Genomic DNA, 21992 nt, shown 5'->3' with positions numbered 1-21992 from the left:
TTCCATTCCCCTTCCTTCTTGATTCAGCAGCTCAGACCCTAAGGGCTGTGCTGTGCAAGGCACTTGTAAAGAAATGTCAAAGGGATCCCTAATGGGGCAAATCAAGGGATTTTCCCACACCTGGTGCTGCTGAGAGAAGTTGCTATGCACACACGTGAGCTGGGGGCTGCAGCAGCCTTTGGGGAAAAAGATTGAAAAGTTGGGCACATTTGGCCCTGAAAACTGATGCATGTAAAGTACTATTAGGCTCCTAGTTTTCCTGTAGAACTGGGTCAACAAACTTTGTAAAGGGCCAGATGGTAGATGTTTGCATCTTTGCAGGCCCTATGGTCTCTGTTGCCACAAAAACAGCCATAGCCAGTCCATAAACAAATGTTCATGGCTGTGTTCCAATAAAACTTTATTTATAAAAACAGACATTGGGCCAATATGGTGCTAGTGTGTCCACCACTGGACCTGGACCAAAGAAATTGTAGGAACGGTTAGTATCCTGAATCAGGAAGCTGGTATTTTTTAAAGTCAACTTTGCTAAATTAAATTTACACTTTATGAAATGCACATTTTAAGTATATAATTCACTTGATTTTGACCATCACCCCAGTCAATATAGAACATCTCCACTGCGTTTTGCAGTTGACCCCTCCTCTGCTACCCAGCCACCTGTTGGTCTCATTGCTTGGATGAGATTAGTTTGGAATGTTCCAGCATTCAAATAAATGGACTCCTGCAATGGTCTCTTTTGGTCTGGGGGAGGTAGTATTTGGGGGCCTTCTGGTCTCTTTAAAGAATCTATTTGGTCACTGTCATGACTTTAACCGTTATCTGTGAGCTCTCTGACACGCTGCCCTTCAGAAAGCCAGGCTGGGCCTAATTCCATGTGAATGTGGGCTAGACTGAGCAAGTCACATCAAGGAACAGGATGTGGTGGGAAGTACCAGATGTGGCTTTTGTGACTGGTCATGGCCTGTGGTTCTGCCTGGTTCTCTTTCTCTTCATTCATTCACTGATGGAAGCCAGCTACCATGTCGTGAGGACGCTCAAGCAGCCTTGAGGAGAGGCCCACGGGAAGGAACCGAGACCTCCCCCTGCCACGCAGCACCCACATGCCAGCCATGGGAGGATGCCACCTTGGAGTGGACGCCCCCAGCCCCAGTCAAGCCTTCAGATGGTGCAGCCCTGCCCAGCAAGCCGACTTCAGTGCAGTTAAAGACCCTGACGCCCCTCCCCCCCACCCGCCGCCAAGCTACTTTTCGGTTTCTCACTCACTGAAGCTGTGTGAGATTATAAATGTGTATTGTTGTCTTAAGACACTAAGTTCTGGGGTGACTGAGCAATAGGTTGCTAATACAGTCCCTGACACAGTGACTCCCTCCATCCATTTATTTTTTCATTTCACAAATATTGACTGCTTTCACAATTATTTTATAGCAAACACTTGCGCAATGTGCACTGTTCTCTTCTAATCATATTCCTTGTATTGACTTCCTACTGTCTCCACTTTGCAGATGAGAAAACTGACTCCCTGGAAGGTTGAGTCACTTGCCCAAGGTCCATGGTCAGAAAGTGGTGGAGCAGAATTAGAACCCAGAGCCGACAGTCTTCACCCTCTCCCATCTGTCCCCTCCTGGGGACAGATATCTACCATGACCTCCCTGGGGAGATACCTGCCACAGCCCCTGTGGATCCACCTGCTTCCACATCTGTTGACCCACAGAGCCTCACTCTTCTAGGCCAGAGACAAGTGCTGGGCCCAGAGCAGGACCTCAATAAATGTGTGTTGACTGACTGACTGACCAACTGGAGGGAAGGATGGATGGATGCAGCATGACTGGCACCAGAAAAGCCCAAGGGATCCTGAACAGCAGTGGCACCATTCCTCTGCTCTACTGTGAGACTCTCTTTTCCCCAGAGAGGTGCAAAGCTGCAGAGCCAGCTCTCCCTGGCCCAGACCGTGGCTGAGAGCCCACGAGATCATGCAGGCAGCCCCTGAATGAGAACAGGCGCTCCCCTGCTCGGCAGCCCAGAGCCACCAGCCCAGGCCGGGGCAAGCTGTGTTTACCTTGGAAGGCCCGGCCTCTTTTGTAACACTCACTCATTGTTGCCGGGAGCCCAAAAATACTTTTATTAATGGAAAAACAGGGATGGCTCTACACAGAAATATTTTGACAAGCCCAGAGGAGCTGGCGGGAAGGTCCAGAGCATATCCTCAGGAAGCTTGGGCTTCTTATCTCCTGGGGAACCAGCCATGGGGGGCAGGGGGCGCATGCTTCTCCCAGCAGGGCCCCTGCCCATTTCCGCATGAGGCCCCCCAGCATGGCTTCTGGGCTGGACTGTGCCAAGGGGGCTCTCTGCCCTGTGGCCTGGGCCACACCCCACTCTAGATACAGTGCCCAGGGCCTCGTGGCTCGATTTGTGGTTAGTGCCCCATCCAGGTCTTCTCTCTCGTGGCCCATTTCCTCTGATTGCGAGTGAAGGCTTGGTGCTGCCTCTGGACATCTTCTAGTCTCCCAGGTACCTGCCAGTGCCTACTGGGAGAGGGAGGGTCCAGTGTCCTTTTCTAGCTCTTCATCAAGATCAAAGGCCCCAGGTAAGCAGTGTCCTCCTACAGGCGCACTCCTGGAACCTCAGGCTCCCTAATATGTACCAGGTGCTATTTTAAACACCCTTAGATGTGCTAACTCCTCACAACAGCTCTCCCGTTGGGTAGTATTACCCCCATTTTGCAGATGAAGAAACTGAAGTACAGAGAGGTTAAGTGATTTGCCTATGGTCACAAAGTTCGGGAGAGACAGAGCCGGGATTTGTACCCAGGCCAACTGGCTCTGGAGCCCGACTCTTTATTTCACCTGTGGCCATCTTTCTGAAGTGCACTTCTGATCATGTCACTCAGTGTTTCTGTACTTGATGTCTTCGTACTATTAAAATAAAATCCATATTGGTTAGGACACAAGTTTAGCTCTTGTACTGATTCCCAAATTGCAGTAGCTTAAATAAGTTAGATATTTATCTTTTTCTTACCGAAGAATCCTTAGGGACCTTCTGTCTAGCAGCTCTGTCTGCATTAACACAGTTTCTAAAATGGTCCTGAATGGCTGTCTGAGCTCGTAGCATCCAGTCCCCATTTGTGCAGGAAGCAGAAGTGGAGAGTACGTCCTGTCTCTTTAAGGGTTCGATTCTGGGTTCTTCCACCATGTGATCTAGGGCAAGTTATTTGACTTCTTTTCTCATCTTTGAAAAGGGAAATTATTTAAACGTATTTCAAAGATTATGAGGATTAGATGAGTTAATACACGTCAAACACTTGGAATAGGGCACAGTATAAACAGTCAATAAATTTTAGTGACTATTATTGTCATTCTGATGACTGTTCGTGGAGGCCCCACCCCTACCCCCATGACTAGGTTATTTTTCCCCTTCCATGTATTTTGTGGCTCCCTAAGCCCATAGCAGGACTAGAATCAGGCTTTGTCATATATGTTGACCTCTCTTGCTTCCACGGAATGGAGTGCTCTCTGAAGACATGCACTGTCTTGTTTTCCCTTTGTATCCCCAGCAGCAAATTCAGGGCCACAGAAAACTTGTCAAATGCCTAAAGGACGAGTATTTCCAGTGGCAGCAGGCTCACTACCATAGAGGACACTTCCTCAGAGCCTTTGCACATGCTTCCCTCTGTTCTCAGGGCACTTCCCCAGCTATCTGCAGAGCTGGTTCTCACATTCATTCAGTTCTGCTCAGCGTCACCTCTTCAGTGAAGCCTCTGACCCCTCTGGTTAACACCAGCTCCTTTCCCCATCCCTTTCTGTCTTCTCACTCCACTTTATGTATTTGTGGGGCACACATCACCACTCAGTGGGGGCGTCTGTATTCATGTGTTCACTCATGATCCCCCCCCAGCCCGTAAGCGCAATAAAGGCAGCATCTGCACCTGTTTTGTTCACAGCTGCATTCCCACTGCCCAGAATATTGCAGGTACATGATGAATAAATAAAGCAACAAGATAGCCTATTTTTAAACTATGAGGAGAAAAATCCGAGTTACATGCATCTCAGCACATCTTTTAACAAAACAATATTTCAGGCTTAGCTCTCAGAGGAGTGCACACGAGATCAATCTTCCCTTCTCCCCGCTTTCTTTTTTTCTACCCACCGAAGGAGAAAGGCAAGCCGAACCAGTTCCCTCTTGCTTCACATCAGCTCTCCAGCTTCTAGGAAAACCTTCCCCTTCTCTGAGGGCCCGGGGCATCCCGAGGGCTGCCATTGGCCTCTTGTCCCATCCTGGTTCAGCAGTCTTGGAGCAGAGGAGGGAGCCCCATGGAGGGGCCGGCTTTCCCTGGAAACTTGCTGTCAGCAGTTCGGTGAGCTGGCAGGGACCGTCTGGGGATCTCTCCAAATGCCTTGGAAACCTCCCTGTTGGGTCACATTCGGTTTGGGGGACCCTGGGATTACCAGGGCTCAATGGCAGCCAGTGGCTGATTGGGAGGTAGCAAGATTCAGCACTTCAGAGTTGGAAAAAGCTGCTCTGGGTATTATTTTGGGAACAGTCAGTCATGAGAACCTCCAAGAGTGGATCAGGGAGGCTATTAAAAGCAAGACAATGTATTTTGAAATGAACCAGGCTGGGGAGACACCTTGCTCTCTGCCACAACCACAGAACTGGGAGTTCTTTCCGGATGAAGTGAACCTTTCCATCCTTGTAAACGGGGAAGGCCTCTCCGGCTGCCCAGCCACCGCCCCGTTCCTGCCCCTGCCAACCCCGGCTGAACATCTCCTCCACCTCCTTGGCCATGTGATGGGGTGAGGGGCCTCCTCGGCCGGCTGAGAAGGTGGCAGTCATGCCTCCCTGCCAGTCATCAACAAATGTTGAAAGACCTAGGACTATGGCTCCAGAGCCGGGCTGCCACTGTCCAAGTTCATACTCTGCTGCTTGCTAGCTGGTGGCCTGGGGTCTCTGTTCCTCAGTTTCCTCACCTGCAAATGGGGATAATATGGTCTTCATCCCATAGAGTGTTTGTGAGGACTGAATGATTTAGGCTTGGGAGACAGCCTATCATAGAGACACCACTCTATTGACATGAGATAGGATTATTTACTGAGTACCCACTGGTTCTGGACATCATTCCAAGCCTGCAGTGAGACAGGCATGTCCCTGTTTTCCTAGTCTTGTAGGGGAGATGAGTCATAGCTAAGTAAACAAACAGAGAAGACAAGTTTGTATTCTGTTATTCACTCAACAAGCCTTTTTGAGGTCCAGCCATATGCCAGGCATCATTCTAGGTGCTGAGGGGACAGCAGTGAATAAAACAAAGCCCCCTCCTTTCTAGGGTTTATATTTAAGTTGGGGGACAGGGGAGACATATAATACGTGAATGAATATATAATTTGTAGTAACTGGTAAATGTTTTATGGAAAAACAACAGGGTGCTGTGAGATTTGTAGGGCCGGGTGCTTCTTCAGGGCAGAAACCTACCTTATCGATGAGAGTCATGGAAGAATTGTTCGTAGGATGACATTTGAACTGAGACCAAGAGGATGAAAGCAACCAGCCATGAGAAACCATGGGACAAAGGGCTCCAGACAAAGGAGTAAGTAGCCCAGAAGCTACCAGGTGGGACCAGGCCGGGGAAGGGCAGTGAGGCTGCAGCAAGGGATGAATGGGAGAGGGAGGGAGATGAACTCACACGGTGGGAAGGGTTGGGTCTTGGAGGCCATTGTGTTAGTTATCTGCTGTTCCTTCCAGACTTAATGGCCTAAAGGAACAAGTGTGTTTTATCTCACAGTTTCTGTGGACTGTGAGCAGCTTAGTTGGGTGATGTGGCTGCAAAATCTGAAGACGTGGCTGTTGGCAGGAGGCCTCAGTTCCTCACCGTGTGGACATCTCCCAAGGGCTGCTTGACTGTCCTTACAACATAGCAGCTGACTATCCCCAAAGTAAGTGATCCCAGAAAGAAAGGTGGAAACCACCTGTCTTTTGGACCTTGGCCTCAGAAGTCAGACACCACCATTTTGGCGTACATCCATCACTACTGGCAGTATCCTAGAGTTACACAGAAAGGGAGGGAACTATACAGGAGCAGGAACACCCAGGCAGGCACCACTGGGACCTCCTTGGAGGCTGACTGTGAAGGCCATAGTGCGATATTTGGATTTTATTCTACAAGGGATGGGAAGCCTCTGAAATATTATCTTTGGTTGATCTGGGTACTTGCGTAACTGCTGTATATTGTGGCAAGATAATAATAGTAATTTTAGTACCATTATCGAGTGCTTACTGTATAGCAGGCACTGCATTTAGTGCTTCTTTAGACACAGTGACATCAGATCCTCATGTCTCCCTAAGAGGGAGGGGTAGCTGCACTTTATAGATGAGGCAGCTGAGCCTTCTGCGCCGACCACCCTCCAGCAGGTCTCCGCCATGGATGGTCTCCGCAGACAGTTCCTGCTGCCGCTGTAGCTCCCGTCTGCTTCCCAAGGCATTGAGGTGGCTTTGTCAACCAGGTAGAATGCGAGGTCCATGTCTTGGGTCCCCATCCCATCCCCACTACTCAGCAAGAGCCATGTGCATGGAATAAGGCAGGAAACGAATAGCTATTTGATGGGGAGCTTCTCAGAGCAATTGGGATGGCACATGAGAGGCAGTGTAGCCTAGTGGGTAAGAAGGTGGGCTCTAGAGCCAGGTGGTTGGGGTTGAAATCCCACCTTTGCCACTTGCTAGCTGTGTAATCTGGAACAAGCTGCATAACCTCTCTGTGCTGCAGTTGCCTCTTCCATAAAATGATAAGCGCAGGGCTGCTGTGAAGGTTCAGTGAGTTCATGCCTGCCACATAGCATGAGCTCAATAAACGTTCCCTGGGCTGGATGGATCAAGAAACCTCACAGCTCTGGTTTTCATACATCTGTGTCTATCCCACTTTCTGGGTTTGAGACATGTGGACGTCCAGACCAGTTCTCAACTGCTGTCTACCTTTCAGACAGGAAAGGGATGATGGTCAAGGTGATGGAGAGATGGAGACAGTCCTTGGGCTGTAAACACAGCTAGAGGGCCAGCTCGGGGCCCCAAGGGTGCCCCTGTCCTTCCAGATACTTCTGGTGTTGAGTCGGGTTGTTTGGGCAGCACAGTGTGTGGCGTCTCAGCAGAAATACCTGTGTTTCTTATTTATGAGGCTATCAGAGGGAAGAGATTCTAATAAAAGGCTTCCCTGGTGATTCAAGGTCTCCTTCAGCCCAGATGTCTTGCAGCCTCGCTGGGCCTTCCTCCCCATGGCCACCTGGACGCTTTCTATTTGCTTTGATTTAGCTCCTCTTTCGCTTTTTCCTCATATGCTGGCGCGTCCCCACCCCAGCTGAGAGCCTCTATTTTTGGGAGTTTTCGTGGATAATTTAGTGGGCGGAAGCTCCCCACCCACCCCCCTCAGAGCATCCCTTAAAAAAAGAGAGAGTGCTCGAGAGAAGCAAAAACCAGTGGGTGGTTCAGTTCAAAAGGACAAAATATTTCTTGCCCTGGCACTGGGAGAGGAAAGAAATTGTCTGAGGAACGAAGAACAGCTAAAGTAAGTAAGAAGCCGAAAGCTGCAGCCCATAAGGGCAAATTAGGTGACTCAGCTGCGACTCCCCCGGCTCCAATCCTTGTAGTATTGATGTGCTTTCAAAGGGGAAAATGCTTAACTGTGACCAAGAGTGGGCTCTATAAAATGTGGCTTCCACCATGTTCCAAGAGGCATCCCCCTCTCAGCAGCGCAGCACACCTGTGGTGATCGGGCCTGATCTCAGAGGCTGAGCCTGGGTGGGACTGAGTCTAAAATTATCCCTGATAATGAGCCTGGCAGAGGAGGGCCCAGCATGCATGCTTCCTGCCTTACTGGTGGCCTCTAAGACCTGGGCTCCCAGGGAGGCCTCTGGAAGGCAGGGGCTGAAGTGCCAAGAACGTGGGCTTTGTTGCCAAACAGTTGGGTTCAAGTCCAGGCTGGCTGTGTGAACAGCAACTCATGGAGTCTCAGTTTGCTCTTCTGTAAATGGGGCTGATGGCATCAAGTGAAATGAGCAAGATTTGCAAAGAGCCTGCTTCATGCCCTGGACATGGCAGTTGTATAGCAAAGGGAGGCTTAGAGGTGAAGGGCGTGGACCACAGGGTGAAACAGTCTTACTCCTGGCTTCATGGCTACTCACAACTTGACCTTGGAAAGGTTTAAAAATATGTGCTTATTAAGCACTTATTATATGCCTTACTGTTCCTAGCATTGCATCCTTATGTCAGTGCTGAGGAAGGCACTAATAGTGTCCCCATTTTATACAGTAAGTGGCTCTGTGGTAGAGCCAAGACTAGTTCTAGAGCCTGCACTTTATCCTGCCTCTCAGCTTGTCTAACCTGGTACAGCCCAACAGAACTTTCTACAGTGATGGGAATGTTCTGTTCTGCGCTGTTCAACTGGGTAGCCACTAGCCATGCCTGGCTTTTGAGCACTTGAAATGTGGCTTGCACACTGGAGAACTGACTTTGACATTTTATTTAATTGTTAATTACTTTAAATGTTAATAGCCACATGTGGCTACTCTCTTGGATGGCACAGGGCTAACCCCCATTGCCCAAGTGCCAGTGTATCATTTTGCAGGGGCTTGAGAGCAGAATTTATAGATGGCCCGAGCTCAGGGCCTGGCACAGAGTGAGTGCTGAGTTAGAGGTTGCTGTTCATACTGTTATTAAGTAGAGAGGCCATCAGCAGAAGACAATGACTCCCAGGCTCAAGGACGCTGAGTGCCAAGTTTCATTCATGCCCAGAGTGGCCAACTTGCCACAGCTTGCCTGGAAGTCCTGTATCCTGGGAACCTGCTCAATCAGGATGGGCGGTTACCCTGTCCTCGCCTCAGTTGGTGGCGTGCAGGGTCCCCAGGGAATGGGGCTTCTTCAGTAGGCTCACTGACAAGTCTCCCAGGCCTCACAGGCTGCAGGCCAGTATTTGCCAAGGAGAGCAACAGGCACACCCTTTGCCCTCTATGTGCCTCAGTCTCCTTTTTGTAAAGTGGGGAAAAGGGTCCTCTGCTTGCAGGGTGGCTGCAAGGAACTCAAAGTAGGGTAGTGCGAGGCCCAGAGCACAGAGGGTGGGCAGATGTGGTTGCCCTTTAGGGGGATATTACTGCAGCCCTTCTGCTGCGGGTACCTGAGTCCAGTCAGAGGATGGGTGAGGCCTGGGAGAGGGTGGGAACTTCCCTCTGTTGCTCAGTGTGGGACTGCACCTCCAGCAAAAGTAAGTGGTCTGAGAGCCCAGTGAGGCTGTTGTGGGCTGTGGTGTGGACAACAGAGTGGTCCCGTGGATGGAGCCAGCTCCTCTCAACGTCTCTTAGAAAAAGCTCAAGTCTCTGTGGCTGTGTTAGGGGTGCTGATGAGTCACCAGCCTTGGTGCTCCCCTGAGTTATCAGTAGTACCTGAAATGGCCGTTTCCAAAGCTGGCTCTAGCCGGTGGACCAGAATCTCCCACCCTGCCTGCAGGTGAAAGGCATATCCAGGCAGGCTTCGAGAGGGCATCTGACAGCTGCACCTCAGCCCGCCCCGCTGGCCTTCCGGGGTCTGCGGCCTGTTGATGGGAGCCACGCGTGGCATCCCACGGACCTTCTTCTGGAGTGTGTGCAGAGTTCATGACATCCCTTCCCTTATTTTCCTGTTTATTCGGAGTATGTGTAAACACATGGGTTGCCTGGTTTCGGCGTCCCTTTGGCCGTTTCATTATTGCTGGAGCCTCTGAGCATCACTGGAAACCTTGGGTTTTCTAAATGAATCTAAAAATAAACTCTCTGAAAAAAAAATCTTGGAGGAGAGTTGACACAAGGCACGGTTATTTATTTCTTTTCCCTCCTGCCCCTCCTCCTCCTCCGGCCCCTCCCCCCCTCCCCCTCCTTCCCTCTTCTTCCTCCCCACCACCCCTGAATTCAAAAATCTGGGCAGCTAGAGGCCCCCCAGGGACTGGGAAGGGCCCCCGGGTCAGCGTTCAGGGACCTCGACCACCTGGGCTGTTGGTTTGAGACTTGGGCAGCCTTCTCGGGGAGGCGCCCTGTTGGAAAATGGGGGGCTGAGGGGTCTTGGCCATGATTTCTTAAAAGCTGCAGCCGCTAGGACGGCGGTGGCTGGGGCCGTCCTTGCACACAGCCGCCTGGCGCTCCTGCAAGGCCGACGCTGGGACGCTCGCGCGCCGCCACCCCCTTCCCGCCGCCGCCCGCCTCGCTCCCTCTCCCGGACTTGTCTCCCGAACAATCAGGGACTTGTGCTGGCGGCCGAGGGAGCCACGGAGCTGGCTGGCCGCGGAGGAGGCGACGTCATGGATTCCTGAGTGTGAAGTTTGCAGGAAAGCCCTTAGTTTTGGAGATGGACGGGATCCAGTGGTTTCCATGGCGCTGGATAAACAGGAGGAAACAGTGAGGGAATCCCGTTATTTTACTGCATTGAAAGCCTATAAACACGGAGCGCGGGGAAGGAAGTCGCGTTCCCTCTCGAGTAAGCCCGAGCGCCCAGCCGCGCCGGGAGCCCGGAGCCGGGAGGCGGAGGCGCGCAGCTCCCGGGCCGCTCGGAGGCCCCTCGGCCGGGGCAGCCCCGCGAGCATGCTTTAGGGAGGACGGCGCCCCCGCGGCCTCGGTCTCCGGACGCCCACCCTCCGCCGCCGCGCGCCGAGCCCCGGTCCGCTCCCGATGCAGAGAGAGGCTGCGTTCCGACCGGGGCACTGCCATCCCCTCCGCATCATGGGGTCTGTGGACCAAGGTAACCGACTCGCCCTGCAGCCCGGCCGTTCCTCCTCCCGCTGCCCAGCGCTGCCCCTCCTGCTGCTTCCCGGGCGGCGCTCTCCGCTCCGGGCCGGGGTCGCGGGCGGCCCCGGGGGCTCCCGCTTCCTGAGGCGCGCAGGTAGAGCGGCCCGGAGGAGAGGCGCCCGCGCCCAGGCCCTGGAGGGGAGGCTGGGGACCCCTGTGCGCGGGGCCGCCGAGGGGTCCCTAGGCGGGATTCCCTAGGCGAGGCTGTCACAAGGATTGTCCCCTCCTTGGGACACCGGGAGGGATTCTCGCTATTAACCACTGGCTGCTTAACCGTTTCAGCGCTCGGCTTTTGACAGCAGATGCCATTCAGCCGCACTATTATTATTACTATCATCATTATCTTATTATCATCATCGCCATTACTTAGCTTTTTTTTTTCTTTTGGGAGAAAAGGCTTGTCATTTTTACTACATAGTAAATATAGTAATGAAGACTTTGCTTTTTAACAGTTATAACGACAGATGCTCTCGGACATTTAAACAGTTTTCCCTTTTTTGATGTGCCTTGCGGATGCGGTCCCCCGGCTCCCCCTTTAAAGTGCAGCGTACCATCAGTTTGTTTCGAGATTCGATTACCCTCCACTTTCCGTGTGTCTGTCTCTTTTCCCCTCCTCTTGGAGTTAGCCCTGGAATCATACTACTAGATCTTATGGGAGGGGCTTCACATTTGTAAGAATATGATATGAAAATATCCATCTGGTTGGGATTGTGGAAGGGTTTCGGCTGTCCCCTAATGAATCGGGCTTTAAAAGTGGAAACCAGACAGTGGGATGTGTTTTTGGGAGGCCAGCCCTGCGTGGAGTGGTGGGAGGGGGGAGGGCCACTGCCGGGAGGGCAGGGCTGCAGGAGTTAAGTGAAATGAATACGCGTAGGAGGAGTTAGCCTTGTGTCAGAAAATCAGTTGAATGTAGGTTTTGTGCTCTGCGTGGCTGATTCAAGTTCTGCTGGAGAAAAAAAAAAAAAAAAGACAATTTCGGTAAATAAACCTGAAGGGCTTTTTTGGAAAAGGAGAAGAGACCAACGTGCCTTGGGTTAGGTGGACGGTGTGCTGTGCCCCAGAGGACCTTGATGCTAGATATTTTTAGCTGAGTTGCGCTTTTGGAAGCAAGACCCTGCCCACACTTTGAACGTTTTAACTGGTACCAGTTTATCCTGTCCTCTGCTAGTGGTCAAGCATATGACATAATGACCAAAAAACATTACTAATATCGCATCATCTGTAAAAGCGATGCTTTCAGACAGGCAACAGATATATTAAGGACACGAGTTGGTTTTTACTGTCATAGAGACGAAACAGAGTGTTTGATGTTATGAGGGTGGGGGGACCGACTAATGCCAAATTTAGGTCTATTTGGAAAGAGCGAGCTTGGGAGAGAAATTGAGCTTCTGTTTTACTGTGTGAGCTAGCACAAGCTCACATTTTATTGGGGCTGCTACACCTTTGCTTCAGGTTTATGAATTTGCTTGTCTCTCAAGGTTTTCAAGTATGTGTATTTGCGTGTGCACATGCATCACCTACCCTCCCCAGCCCCTGCTCGTGTATGCACAGATTGTGAGAATGTGCGTGCCAGTGTGTGTACCCATGTGGGAGACAGGGCACCACGTTGTTCGCGGCAAACCACACGTGGCACGCCAAGGCAACTGGCATGCAGAATGCATTTCCAGGCTTCAAAGACAGCTGTCATGAGAGACTTCTCAACTGTGCTCTGCACAGGGGGCTCCCTAGGGAAAACCCAATGCCCCTTTAAACTCAACTACCAGCAGGATCATAGGGACAGACCTGCAGTGTCCACGCAGATGGGCGGGGTCATTAATAGTGACTAGAAATATTTGCACAGTAAGAAAATACTGAACTTGCTGTATAGCTTTGGGTTGAGGCCCTGGGACAAGCTGAAGATCTGGAAGAGAGGTGTGTTCGGGTTTATCTGAAGTGGGATGATGGAAAGTATTTCAGGAATAAACAAACCCAGAGTGAGCTCCGTTCACTCCCAGACCCAAACTCCCTGCCCTCGGCCTGGATTAGAATTTCTTCTTGGCCACATCACAGTTGTGTGATCTTGGGTAAGTGAATTAACCTCTCTGTGCCTCAATTCCCACATCTGTAAAATGGGGCCAATAACAGTGTCTCCCTTACTGGTTGTGAGAGTCAGTGAGGTAACACATGTAAAACATGTGAAACAGTGTCCTGCTCACCGTCAACAGTTGGTTAACATTAGCTGCAATTCCTGTTTTATTAAAGATGTGAAACAGTAAGTTGTGTTGATATAGAAACTGGATTTCACAGCAAAAATTCTTTGAAGAGGTGCAGGACTTTAAACCTCTCAAGGTACTTCTTAACTTACTGGAGCTTCACAGTGGCACAGGCTGGGCTAAGATCATGGCTTGGGAAGCCTCAATTTCTTCATCTGCAAAAGGAAGCAATGAACATGCTGACCTCACAGGGCTGTCATGAGCATCATGAAATCATGCACATAAAACACTTGCCTCTGTGCTTAGCATGCAGTTAACACATAGTAGATGTTATTATTATCTGACAGTTGAGGACAATGAGGACCAGCTTTGCCCATGGTCACCAGCAAGTGAGTGGCACAATGCCTGGCACACAGCGAGTGCTCCGTTGCTGTCTGCCCTGGTGAGAGCAGACACATGGTGAGCATCGACTGGGAGCAGCACAGAGAGGTGCAGTAACTGGCCACGTGTTACCCAGCAGGGAAGTGGTGGAGCCATAATTTGAACCAGGATCTGGACGATATGCTCTGCTATCTCTGGAACCCACTGATACTATAATTCTTATAATACCATTTGACAGATGAGGAAACTGAGGTGGACCAGATCCTGGTCCTGGCTTTTTTTCCCGACACCATGTTATTCCTTGACACATCCTGGAAGAGAACGAGAGAAATGTGGGAGGATGTGGGGGGTGCAAGCATCATCGTTAGACACAGGGAGACTGAAGCAGCAGCTGATTGGTCCCTAGCTTCCGGGTGAGTGAGTTAGGAAGGGATCCTTGGCTTTCCTCAGGGAAAAGAAGCACAGTCTCTCTAGGCAGCCGGGAGGCTCTAAAGCCAGATCCCTCCAAGGCCACCCCTCTGGCTGAGCCCTTCCAGTCTCTCCTTCTCCCCCCAGAACTTCAGAGAGAGCCACTCATTTCCCCAGATGCTCCTCCAACTATATTAAAAACTTTCCTTAGCTGGATTGTAAGAACCCTGAAGGCAGGGCCAGGTCCCCTATTTCTGTGTCTCCGGCAGGTCCCAGGTCACATACCCTAGAAGTCAACAGCTTGAGATTTGAGTGAAAGGTTCCAGTCCTGGCTCTGCCCCTTGTCTGCTCCATGACCCTGTGCAGGCAACTTCACTTTCCTGTGCCTCAGTTTCCCCACGTATCAAAGAACAATAGTAATATTATCCAGAGTACTAGTTCATGTAATTAACAGCCCAATATCAACCAATCAGATCAGTAGGAGCAGGATTCTAAGAGACTCCCTGCCGGAATAGGCTTTAACCCTTTGTTTGCTGAACTGCAGGGAGGGCCCTGGAGGAGACGACAGCCATTATTTACCAACCTATGGAGAGTTGCAATCTTGTAATAAACAGGGCAACCCTCAAAGTACCCACTTAATAAATAGTTGCTTTCACTATTACTGTACAAGTCGTTAATTCAATATTTACACACACACACCCAAAAAAATCCAACCTGAAAAACCAATTGCCAAGTGCTTTCTTATGCATTTTCTCATCAGATAGCTGTCACTTGCTACATAAATGAGTGATTGAGTATTTCACATCGTACGTGGAAGAAGCCAAGCAGGTTCCTATTTGTGTTCCTTTGCTAACAGAGGAATTTGAGACTGGCTGTTCAACCTGGATTGGAGGCCTCCCTGGGGCTCCCTGGGCCTCTGCTCTGTGCTGCCCCAGCCTGTGCTGATCACACTGGTGGTAATCGTCCCCGCTTTGTCTGTGTCCTCCTCCAGCTTGAGCTCTGGAACCAGAATCCACAGCAGTCTTGTGCACCCCTGGGGCCCCAATGTCTAGAAAAGTGCCTAGCACTTAGTAGGTGCCCAATAATTTCTTTGTTAACTGGGTGGACAAGTGAGTGAATGATGCAATAGGCATGATGCCACCTGCCAAGGACATAAAATTAAGACTTAAACTCTGAAGCTCAGTGCCATCTTTCTGGCTTGCTCTCTGCTGCCTCTTTTTGAAGATGACCGGGCCTTTGATGTCCACATTTCCCACCGAGGGCTTGTGACCTACGCAGGGTTCCTCCTGGTCCTCTAACAGGCACACGTGTTCATGTTGTCTGGACGAATCAGCCCAACAACAAACAACAATAATGACGGTGACAGCTGCCAGCACCTATTGAGTGCCGGCTCTGTGCCGGGCACCACCCTAGGGTCTGTCCAGTGCCACCCTGTTAATCCGCACACCAGCCTGACAGTTAATACCCAATCTTCGTGGGGAGGCCTAGTCACTCCCCCAGGGTCACAAAGTCTCAGAGGTCGGAGTCAAACCTTCTCTGTTGTCCTCTTTTGGGCTGAATAATCATATCAGTCAATAAGGTGATCTGTGCTCCCTATCAGACACTTCCTGGCCAAGCACTGTATGGACATTGTCTTGATGGATTCTCACAACAAACCACAGAGTTGTTGGTATTTAGTATGATGCCCCATATAGAGATGGGGAAACCAAGACAGGGAGTGGTCAGGCATTTCAAGAGCAGAACCAGCCCCTGGTGGTGCCAGAGCTCAGTGTTGAGGGCTCCACGGTCCTGTCTCTCTTGCTTCCTGCAGCAGGACCTTGCAGTGAGACAGTGAGCCGGAGAGGAGGTCCCAGCTCCTAAAGGACTCAGCCCGCCACGAGTGTGGAGTTGGGGACAGTCTTCTCCTCCCTTCCCACCTTGACTTTCCGGGCCACTCAATAACTTCTGGTGGCCCCTTTGTCCCCTTCTGGTTCTTCCCAGCACAGTGGACCTGCCCAGGGACCCATTTCCGCAAAGCCTCTCTCAGTGGCCAGAGCCCCACCGGGTGCTTCTTGGGCCTGATGCCCGCGCCTCCCTGTGCAGCACCTTCTCTGCTTTCGGAGCCAGTCCCACCTGCTCTCTGCTGCTGCACACACACTTGTCTGTCCCTCCGGCTGCCTTCTCCCGGGCCGGCCCTTCCGCCTGGTGTTCCCTCTCCCTGATTTCACATCTTTCTTCAAGGCCCGGCTCATTCCCATCTCCTGCCAGAAGCCCACTTGACCATGTCATTCATTTCCATCAACATTTTCAGAGCATTTACCATGCATGAGTTGCCATGAAAGACGCTGGGCATGGAGTGGCGAGCCGGAGAGCCCGGGCTCAGGAGCAAACCCGAGCCTGCCAACCTGGGGCTATCCAAGGGAATTTCAAATGCTGTTAAATGCTAGAGACTAAAATAGGAAAATAGGGTTGTGAGTGTGTGTGTGTGTGTGTGTGTGTGTGTGTGTGTGTGTGTGTGTGTGAGTGGTGCGTGTTACTTGTTTCCTGTGTCTGCCATCACAAATTACCACAAACCTGGGTGGCACAAAACAATAGAAACCTATTTCCTTAGTTTCTGAGACTAAAAATCTGCCATCAGGCTGTCAGCAGGGCCCTGCTCTCTCTGAAGCCTCTGGGGGAGGCTCCTTCCTCATCTCTTCCAGCCCTGGGGGGCTCCTGGCAATCTTCGGCACCCCTTCGCTTTATAGATGCATCCCTCACTCTGCCTCGGTCCTCACAGAGCCTTCTTCCTTCTGCCTATGTGTGTTCTCTCCTTCTCTTATAAGGACACCAGTCATTGGATTAGAGCCCTTAACTTTAATGACCTCATCTTAACTTGATTGCATCTGCAAAGACTCTATTTCCAAGTAAGATCACATTCCCAGGTACCTGGAGTTTAGACTTGAACATTTTTGGGGGGAGGGACACAATTCAGCCACAATGGTAGGGATTGCTAATTCAGACTGGATGGCCCTCTTCTTCTCTAAAGAGATGTCTTTTTTGTTGACCTCTGAATGGCGGGGTATCTGCCTGTAAAATATCTGGGGGAGGAACATACCAGGGAGAAGGAACAGTGGGTGCAAAGGCCCTGAGGAGACATGTGTACTTGGGATATTCAATTACCAGCAAGAAGACCCATGTGGCTGGAGCGGAAAGGGTGGAGAAAGGGTGATAGGAGAGAGACCATGGAAGCAAAGCAGTTCAGGATCCACAGCGTCCTGTGAGCAGTTTGAAGTTCACTCTCAGGGTAGTGGGGAGGCATTAGGGGAGTTTTAAGCAGCAGAGCGTGTGGTCTCTAATCTTTTTGAAGGATCATACTTATCATTAAGTGCCAGGTAAGAGTGGATGCTCAGAACACAGGTGGGAGGCTGTTGGGGCGGCTGGGACCAATGTGGGGCATAGGAAATGGGGCGAGGTGGTGCTTGCCGGTCCACAGAATGTTCTTTGTGTTTCTCAAACTGTTCCCATGAGCTCTGGAGTTCTGCAGGGATGGTCCCTGTCTTTGGCACCCAAAGGTAGATGCCATTAATTTTGTGAATAACATGAACCACTCCAGACATGTCTTCCTCTCGGCCCAGCCTAGATTCCCCACATCAGCTCTGCTCTTACCCTCCACTATCACCAGGAGTCATAAAACTTTTTTCGCCATTTCATCTTGGTCCAAAAATGTCCCCTAGCAAATCCACCCCTAGCTAATAACCCAGGAACAGTGTGACTCAGTAATGAGTATCAGACTTGTGTGGGACACAACCATGTCCATGGTGGCATGTGTGACTTTAAAAGTAACATCACAACCTAGCCTTGGTTTCTGTAGCTGAAAAATGGGGGTCAGCATCATCATCCTTACCCACGCGGGGGGCTTGGAGGTCTAAAGATCATGTCTGAGACACTCTGGGTGTGTGTCAAGCAGTCAGTTCATGCTAGCTGCCATTTTCACTATTGTGTGATTGCTTTAAATTAAAGTTATCACTTTCCTTCAGCTAAGAACCTTCAAGGGTCCTTCTTAAGGGGATAAAGCCATTGTCTACCAAATCTTGATCTTTTCTGTGGGTTTTCAATGAACTACTTCAATCATTCAGCCAATGAGTCCCAAGTGTTTGCAGAGGAGCCATTTTTGCAAGCAGGCCCAAGCGAGGTGCTATGGAGAAAATGCAAGTTGTATAAGGCATGCTCCTTTGCGTTTGAAAGTCAGATACTTTTTATTCATTCATTCATTCATTTATTTATTTTTGTAAAGCAGGGGAGACACAATCATAATGTGAAGCCATTTACATGCTAAGGAAGTAAACATTTAGGTGTAGTCTGGTGACTGTCTGGCAGGGGAATGAAAGCAGATGCCGCGTGATTTTTTTTGCAGGGCGAGGATGGGATATGCCCCAGGGTGTGGCTGTGGGGGGCAGCTTTTGGTCTTCATCACTCCCTGACTTCAAAGGCTGTGAGAGCAACACAGGCCTTGGAGTCTGCAGACTGTGGCAGGCGAGAGACTGGAGAGGAGAAACATGGTGGGTGTGGTCACCCAGGAAGGCAGGCTGGGTGACAGGAGGGTGACAGTGTGGCGAGGGTAAGAGGCGGATAGGGTGGGGTGGGCATAGGCCAACTCACGCTCCGTCCCCTAACCAGCACCTCCCTGTCTGCCCATCCCTAAGGCTCTGATTCAGCAGGAGATGAAGCTCCCCTGGCAGAGGGATGGTGGCATCTCCTGCTTAATTACAGGCAAGGACAGTCATTTGAGGGGAAGGGGAATTTGCTGACCACGCTCCCCTGCTAACCATCAGTTCTGCATGCAGAGGAGAGTGTGCTGTGAAGCAAGGAATGAAGAGAAGAAACAGAAGCAGGACCCAGTAGGTGAGCGGGGACCGGGCAGAAGGAGCCAAGGGCCAGGACACCGGGGTCTCAAGTTCGCGGGGACATCTGGGGGTCAGCCACGTGGGGCCCGAGAGCAAAAGGAGTCCCCTGAAGGGGCAGCCTCTGCCCCCCTCCAGCAGACTGGTCCATCTGGGACTACGGCCCTGGTGTGCCCAGGTCTTCCTATTTTTAAAAGGATATTGGAAATTTGGATTTTTATATGAAATATCCTAATTTTAACATGTTAGTTCCAATTTTTAAAAAATTGCTAGGCAGGCCAAACTTAATCTGCCTGCAGGATGGATTTGGCCAAGCTACTGCCAACCTGTGACTTCCGCCGCGCTCAGCGGGGCATCTCCCTACATTGCACACCCTGACCTCCCCCAGAAGCCCGCTCTCCCAGACCATTCGCTGCCAGCGCCTCCCAGGGGGCTGCTGATCTCAGCACACTGCCTTCGGGGACCATCCTGTTCTGGAGAATAGTTTTCTCACAGCAGATCAGTCCTGTTCCGGCTTGAAAAGATGGTGGCGATGGTAGATTGAATCCAAAATGAGGTTTAAAACCATCTTGTTTCCCCAATTCCTAAGGAGCTCACACCAAAAATGGCTTTGCAGGGAGGCTAAATGTAAGGGGCCAAAGAACCCAGTAGTCAAGATGAATAATAATATTTTAATGTACTATTTTAAAAATAAAATGAATGCTAAAAATCCATAATGGACCCAAAACAAAAAGAAAAATTTTAAATAAAGGCAGGATCAATATTACTCACTTTTCCTTTTGCCTCAGGCTCCGCAGGGCATTGCTGGGATTCCCTCTTTGTTAGGATTATAATAGGTTGCTCACCATGGAGGTTTTTAAAAATTTTTTTGCATCCATTTTGATTTTTAAAGCATTTCATGAAAATACAATTTATCTGATTGCTGAATGTTTGAGAACCCTCTAGAATTTTTTCTCGCTTGCCTGACCCAAGTTCTAGCCCTGTAAGAGTCAAATGCATACATCCACAAGCGATAATATTAGCATCTAGAGTGATAATGGGTTTAAAAGGAGGGGAAATTGTTTCTGGAACCTGGTAAAGACTGTTCCTACTTTTTGGATTAGACTAAAAATCTTTCAGCACCTGCATTTTGTGGTCAGGCTTTTATTACAAGGCGGGTGGTCAAGATGTGGACTTTGTGAGGAGGAGGGTATGGGACTTGTTATATACTGCCATCGCGACTGAGCACATGATCAGCAAGGCCCAGGGCATGCTGAGGATGGGCAGCCTTTGTTTAAAAATTATTAAGAATTTTAAGACGGCAATGGCAGAGCCCTAAACGAAGGAGGGGGGCCTTCTGAGCTCAGGGCCCTGTGGAACTGCATAATTGTATACCCATAAAGATGACTGGTTGCCACCCTCAGGGTAGCATCAAAGAATCCTCAGAGAGTAGAGCTGGAAATGGGGAGTCAGGCATTATCCCTTCCACTCTGTCCACAGAGGCACAGAAAGGCCTGGTGACTTGACTGAAGTTCACAGAATGAGTTCGAGGGAGAACCTGGATTGGATCCTGGCCCTCCTAACTCTGCGATGTTCCTTATTGAATACAAGGTCATCCCAACCTTGGCCAAACATTTATGGGTTCATGCCTCTGGGTGCCATCAACCTGCCCAGAGGTCAGCCTGGAAGAGGGTGGTGACTGGATTCAAATTTACCAGTCTTGTTTATAATGACCCCAAGAACATGTTGTCTAAAACAGTCTTTTTTTCTTTCTTTTCCTTAGAAACAAACATGTACAGGCAGAATTTCCCTGAAGTCATTGAATCACATAAAATGTTTTTTATATAAAAATGATTATAGGTATTATAACTATTCTGGAGGCTGGGCCACCAATTGTGCAAGACACCAGCCTTCACTCAGGACACACATCCCTGATGAGTCCCATTCGCGGAGGAGAGCAGAGACTGGGGTCTCCTCCTGGTGCGACTTCCTGCGCCCATTGATCTCTCAGGGGGAAGCTCTGTTGGCCACTATGCTTCCATTCATTCCTTCAGTACTTTTTAGGCAGCACCTACCACATGCTGGGGACTACTCTGGAATCTGGGGCTACAGCCAGAATTGGCAGATGAAAATACAGGATGCCTAGGTAACTTTGAATTCCAAACAATGAATCATTTTTCAGTTTAAATATGTCCCATACAACATTCAAGACATATTTACACTAAAAACGCCTTATTAGTCTAAAATGCAAATATAATGGGTATCCTATAGTTTTATTTGCTAAATCTGACAACCCTAGATACAGCAGAGAACAAGCCCTTGTGAAGCTTACATTCAAGTGAGAGGACCAGGCAATAAACAGATGAACAAATATACTGATGAGTAAAAATACCTGGACATAAGGGCTATGAGGAACATTGAGCAGGGTGTGGGGAGAGAGAATGCCAGGAGATGCTATTTTTATTGGAATGGTCATAAGAGGTCTCTCTGAGGAGGTGACATTTAAGCTGAGGAATGAACAAAGTGAGGAAACAGTAGGTGCAAAGGCCCTGAGGTGAGGCTGTGCTTGGCATTAACAAGGAACAGATGGATGATCAGGGTGGCAGGGAAGGGAGAATGGCAGGAGATGACACCCAGAGCTAGGGAAAGGGGCAGCTTATCTAGGGCCTGTGGACCAAGGTGTTTGTATGTAATTCTAAACTTAATGGGAAGCTACTGGAAGGTTTATCAGATCTGTATTTTGAAAGGATCCCTTTGACTGTTCTGTGTAAAGGCGGAGTGTGAGTGGCAAGACCAGGGGGAGGCTACTGCAGGCGTCCCGGTGAGAGATGGTGGAGCTAGAATTTCAGGGGTGGGAGGCAGAACAGTGAGGTTGGTTGGTGAGAAATGGTTGGATCTGGGTTACGTTTTGAGAATAGAGATGCCCAGATCTGCCGTGGGTTTGCATGTGGGTGTGAGAAAGGAGAGAAATAAAGGACTGCTGCTTGGGTTTTGGCTTGTGAACTGTGTGGACACAAGGGCAATATTGGAGCTCAGAACACGGGGAGACAAGTGTTTTCAGAGTATAACAGGGTTTGGTTTGGACACGTTCACTTTGAGATGTCTAGTGGATACACAAATAGAGATGGTGCATGACAGTTGGATATATGAAGCCAGATTTCAGGGGAGAGGTCTGGGCTGCAGATAAAAATGAGCTTTATACCAGAAGGTGAGACAGAGAGCAGAAGCATGGGTGCTGGGTCCCTCCAGGGCCAACTTGAAGGGGCCTGGGGGCTCAGAGCCACTCAGGGTAGTGGGGTTCTCCAGGGACCAGCATTCTTTGGATATTTGTATTCAGGTGGAAATCAAATTATGCTGCATTTTAAGAGGAAGAGGAAAAGAAG

At 50.0% G+C, this 21992-nt stretch overlaps 1 protein-coding gene and 1 long non-coding RNA gene across 4 annotated transcripts in view; one reads left to right on the top strand and one right to left on the bottom strand.

Moving 5' to 3' along the window:
• Positions 1-375: 375 nt before the first annotated feature.
• On the bottom strand, positions 376-4608 carry LOC130683908 (uncharacterized). 2 transcript variants are annotated; one of them, XR_008998020.1, is made up of 3 exons: positions 4147-4608; positions 3019-3197; positions 376-2915 (listed from the first exon to the last, which is right to left on the bottom strand). It is a non-coding gene; the product is annotated as an uncharacterized LOC130683908 (long non-coding RNA). The 2 variants fall into 2 exon arrangements; XR_008998019.1 differs by having other exon boundaries at positions 3019-3228; positions 4147-4606.
• A 5777-nt stretch (positions 4609-10385) lies between these two features.
• Positions 10386-21992, top strand: part of NFATC2 (nuclear factor of activated T cells 2) — a 147130-nt gene continuing 135523 nt past the window's right edge. Inside the window, exon 1 of one of the 2 annotated variants that reach the window (XM_057503087.1) lies at positions 10386-10740. In XM_057503087.1, the coding sequence (XP_057359070.1) occupies positions 10671-10740 (70 nt within the window). In that variant the 5' untranslated portion in view covers positions 10386-10670. The remainder of the gene's footprint in view (positions 10741-21992) is intronic. The other variant, XM_057503088.1, reaches the window with a different exon arrangement.

Source organism: Manis pentadactyla, chromosome 5 (genome assembly GCF_030020395.1).
Source record: "Manis pentadactyla isolate mManPen7 chromosome 5, mManPen7.hap1, whole genome shotgun sequence".
Lineage (NCBI taxonomy): Eukaryota > Metazoa > Chordata > Mammalia > Pholidota > Manidae > Manis > Manis pentadactyla.
This window is presented reverse-complemented; position numbering and strand designations above follow the sequence as displayed.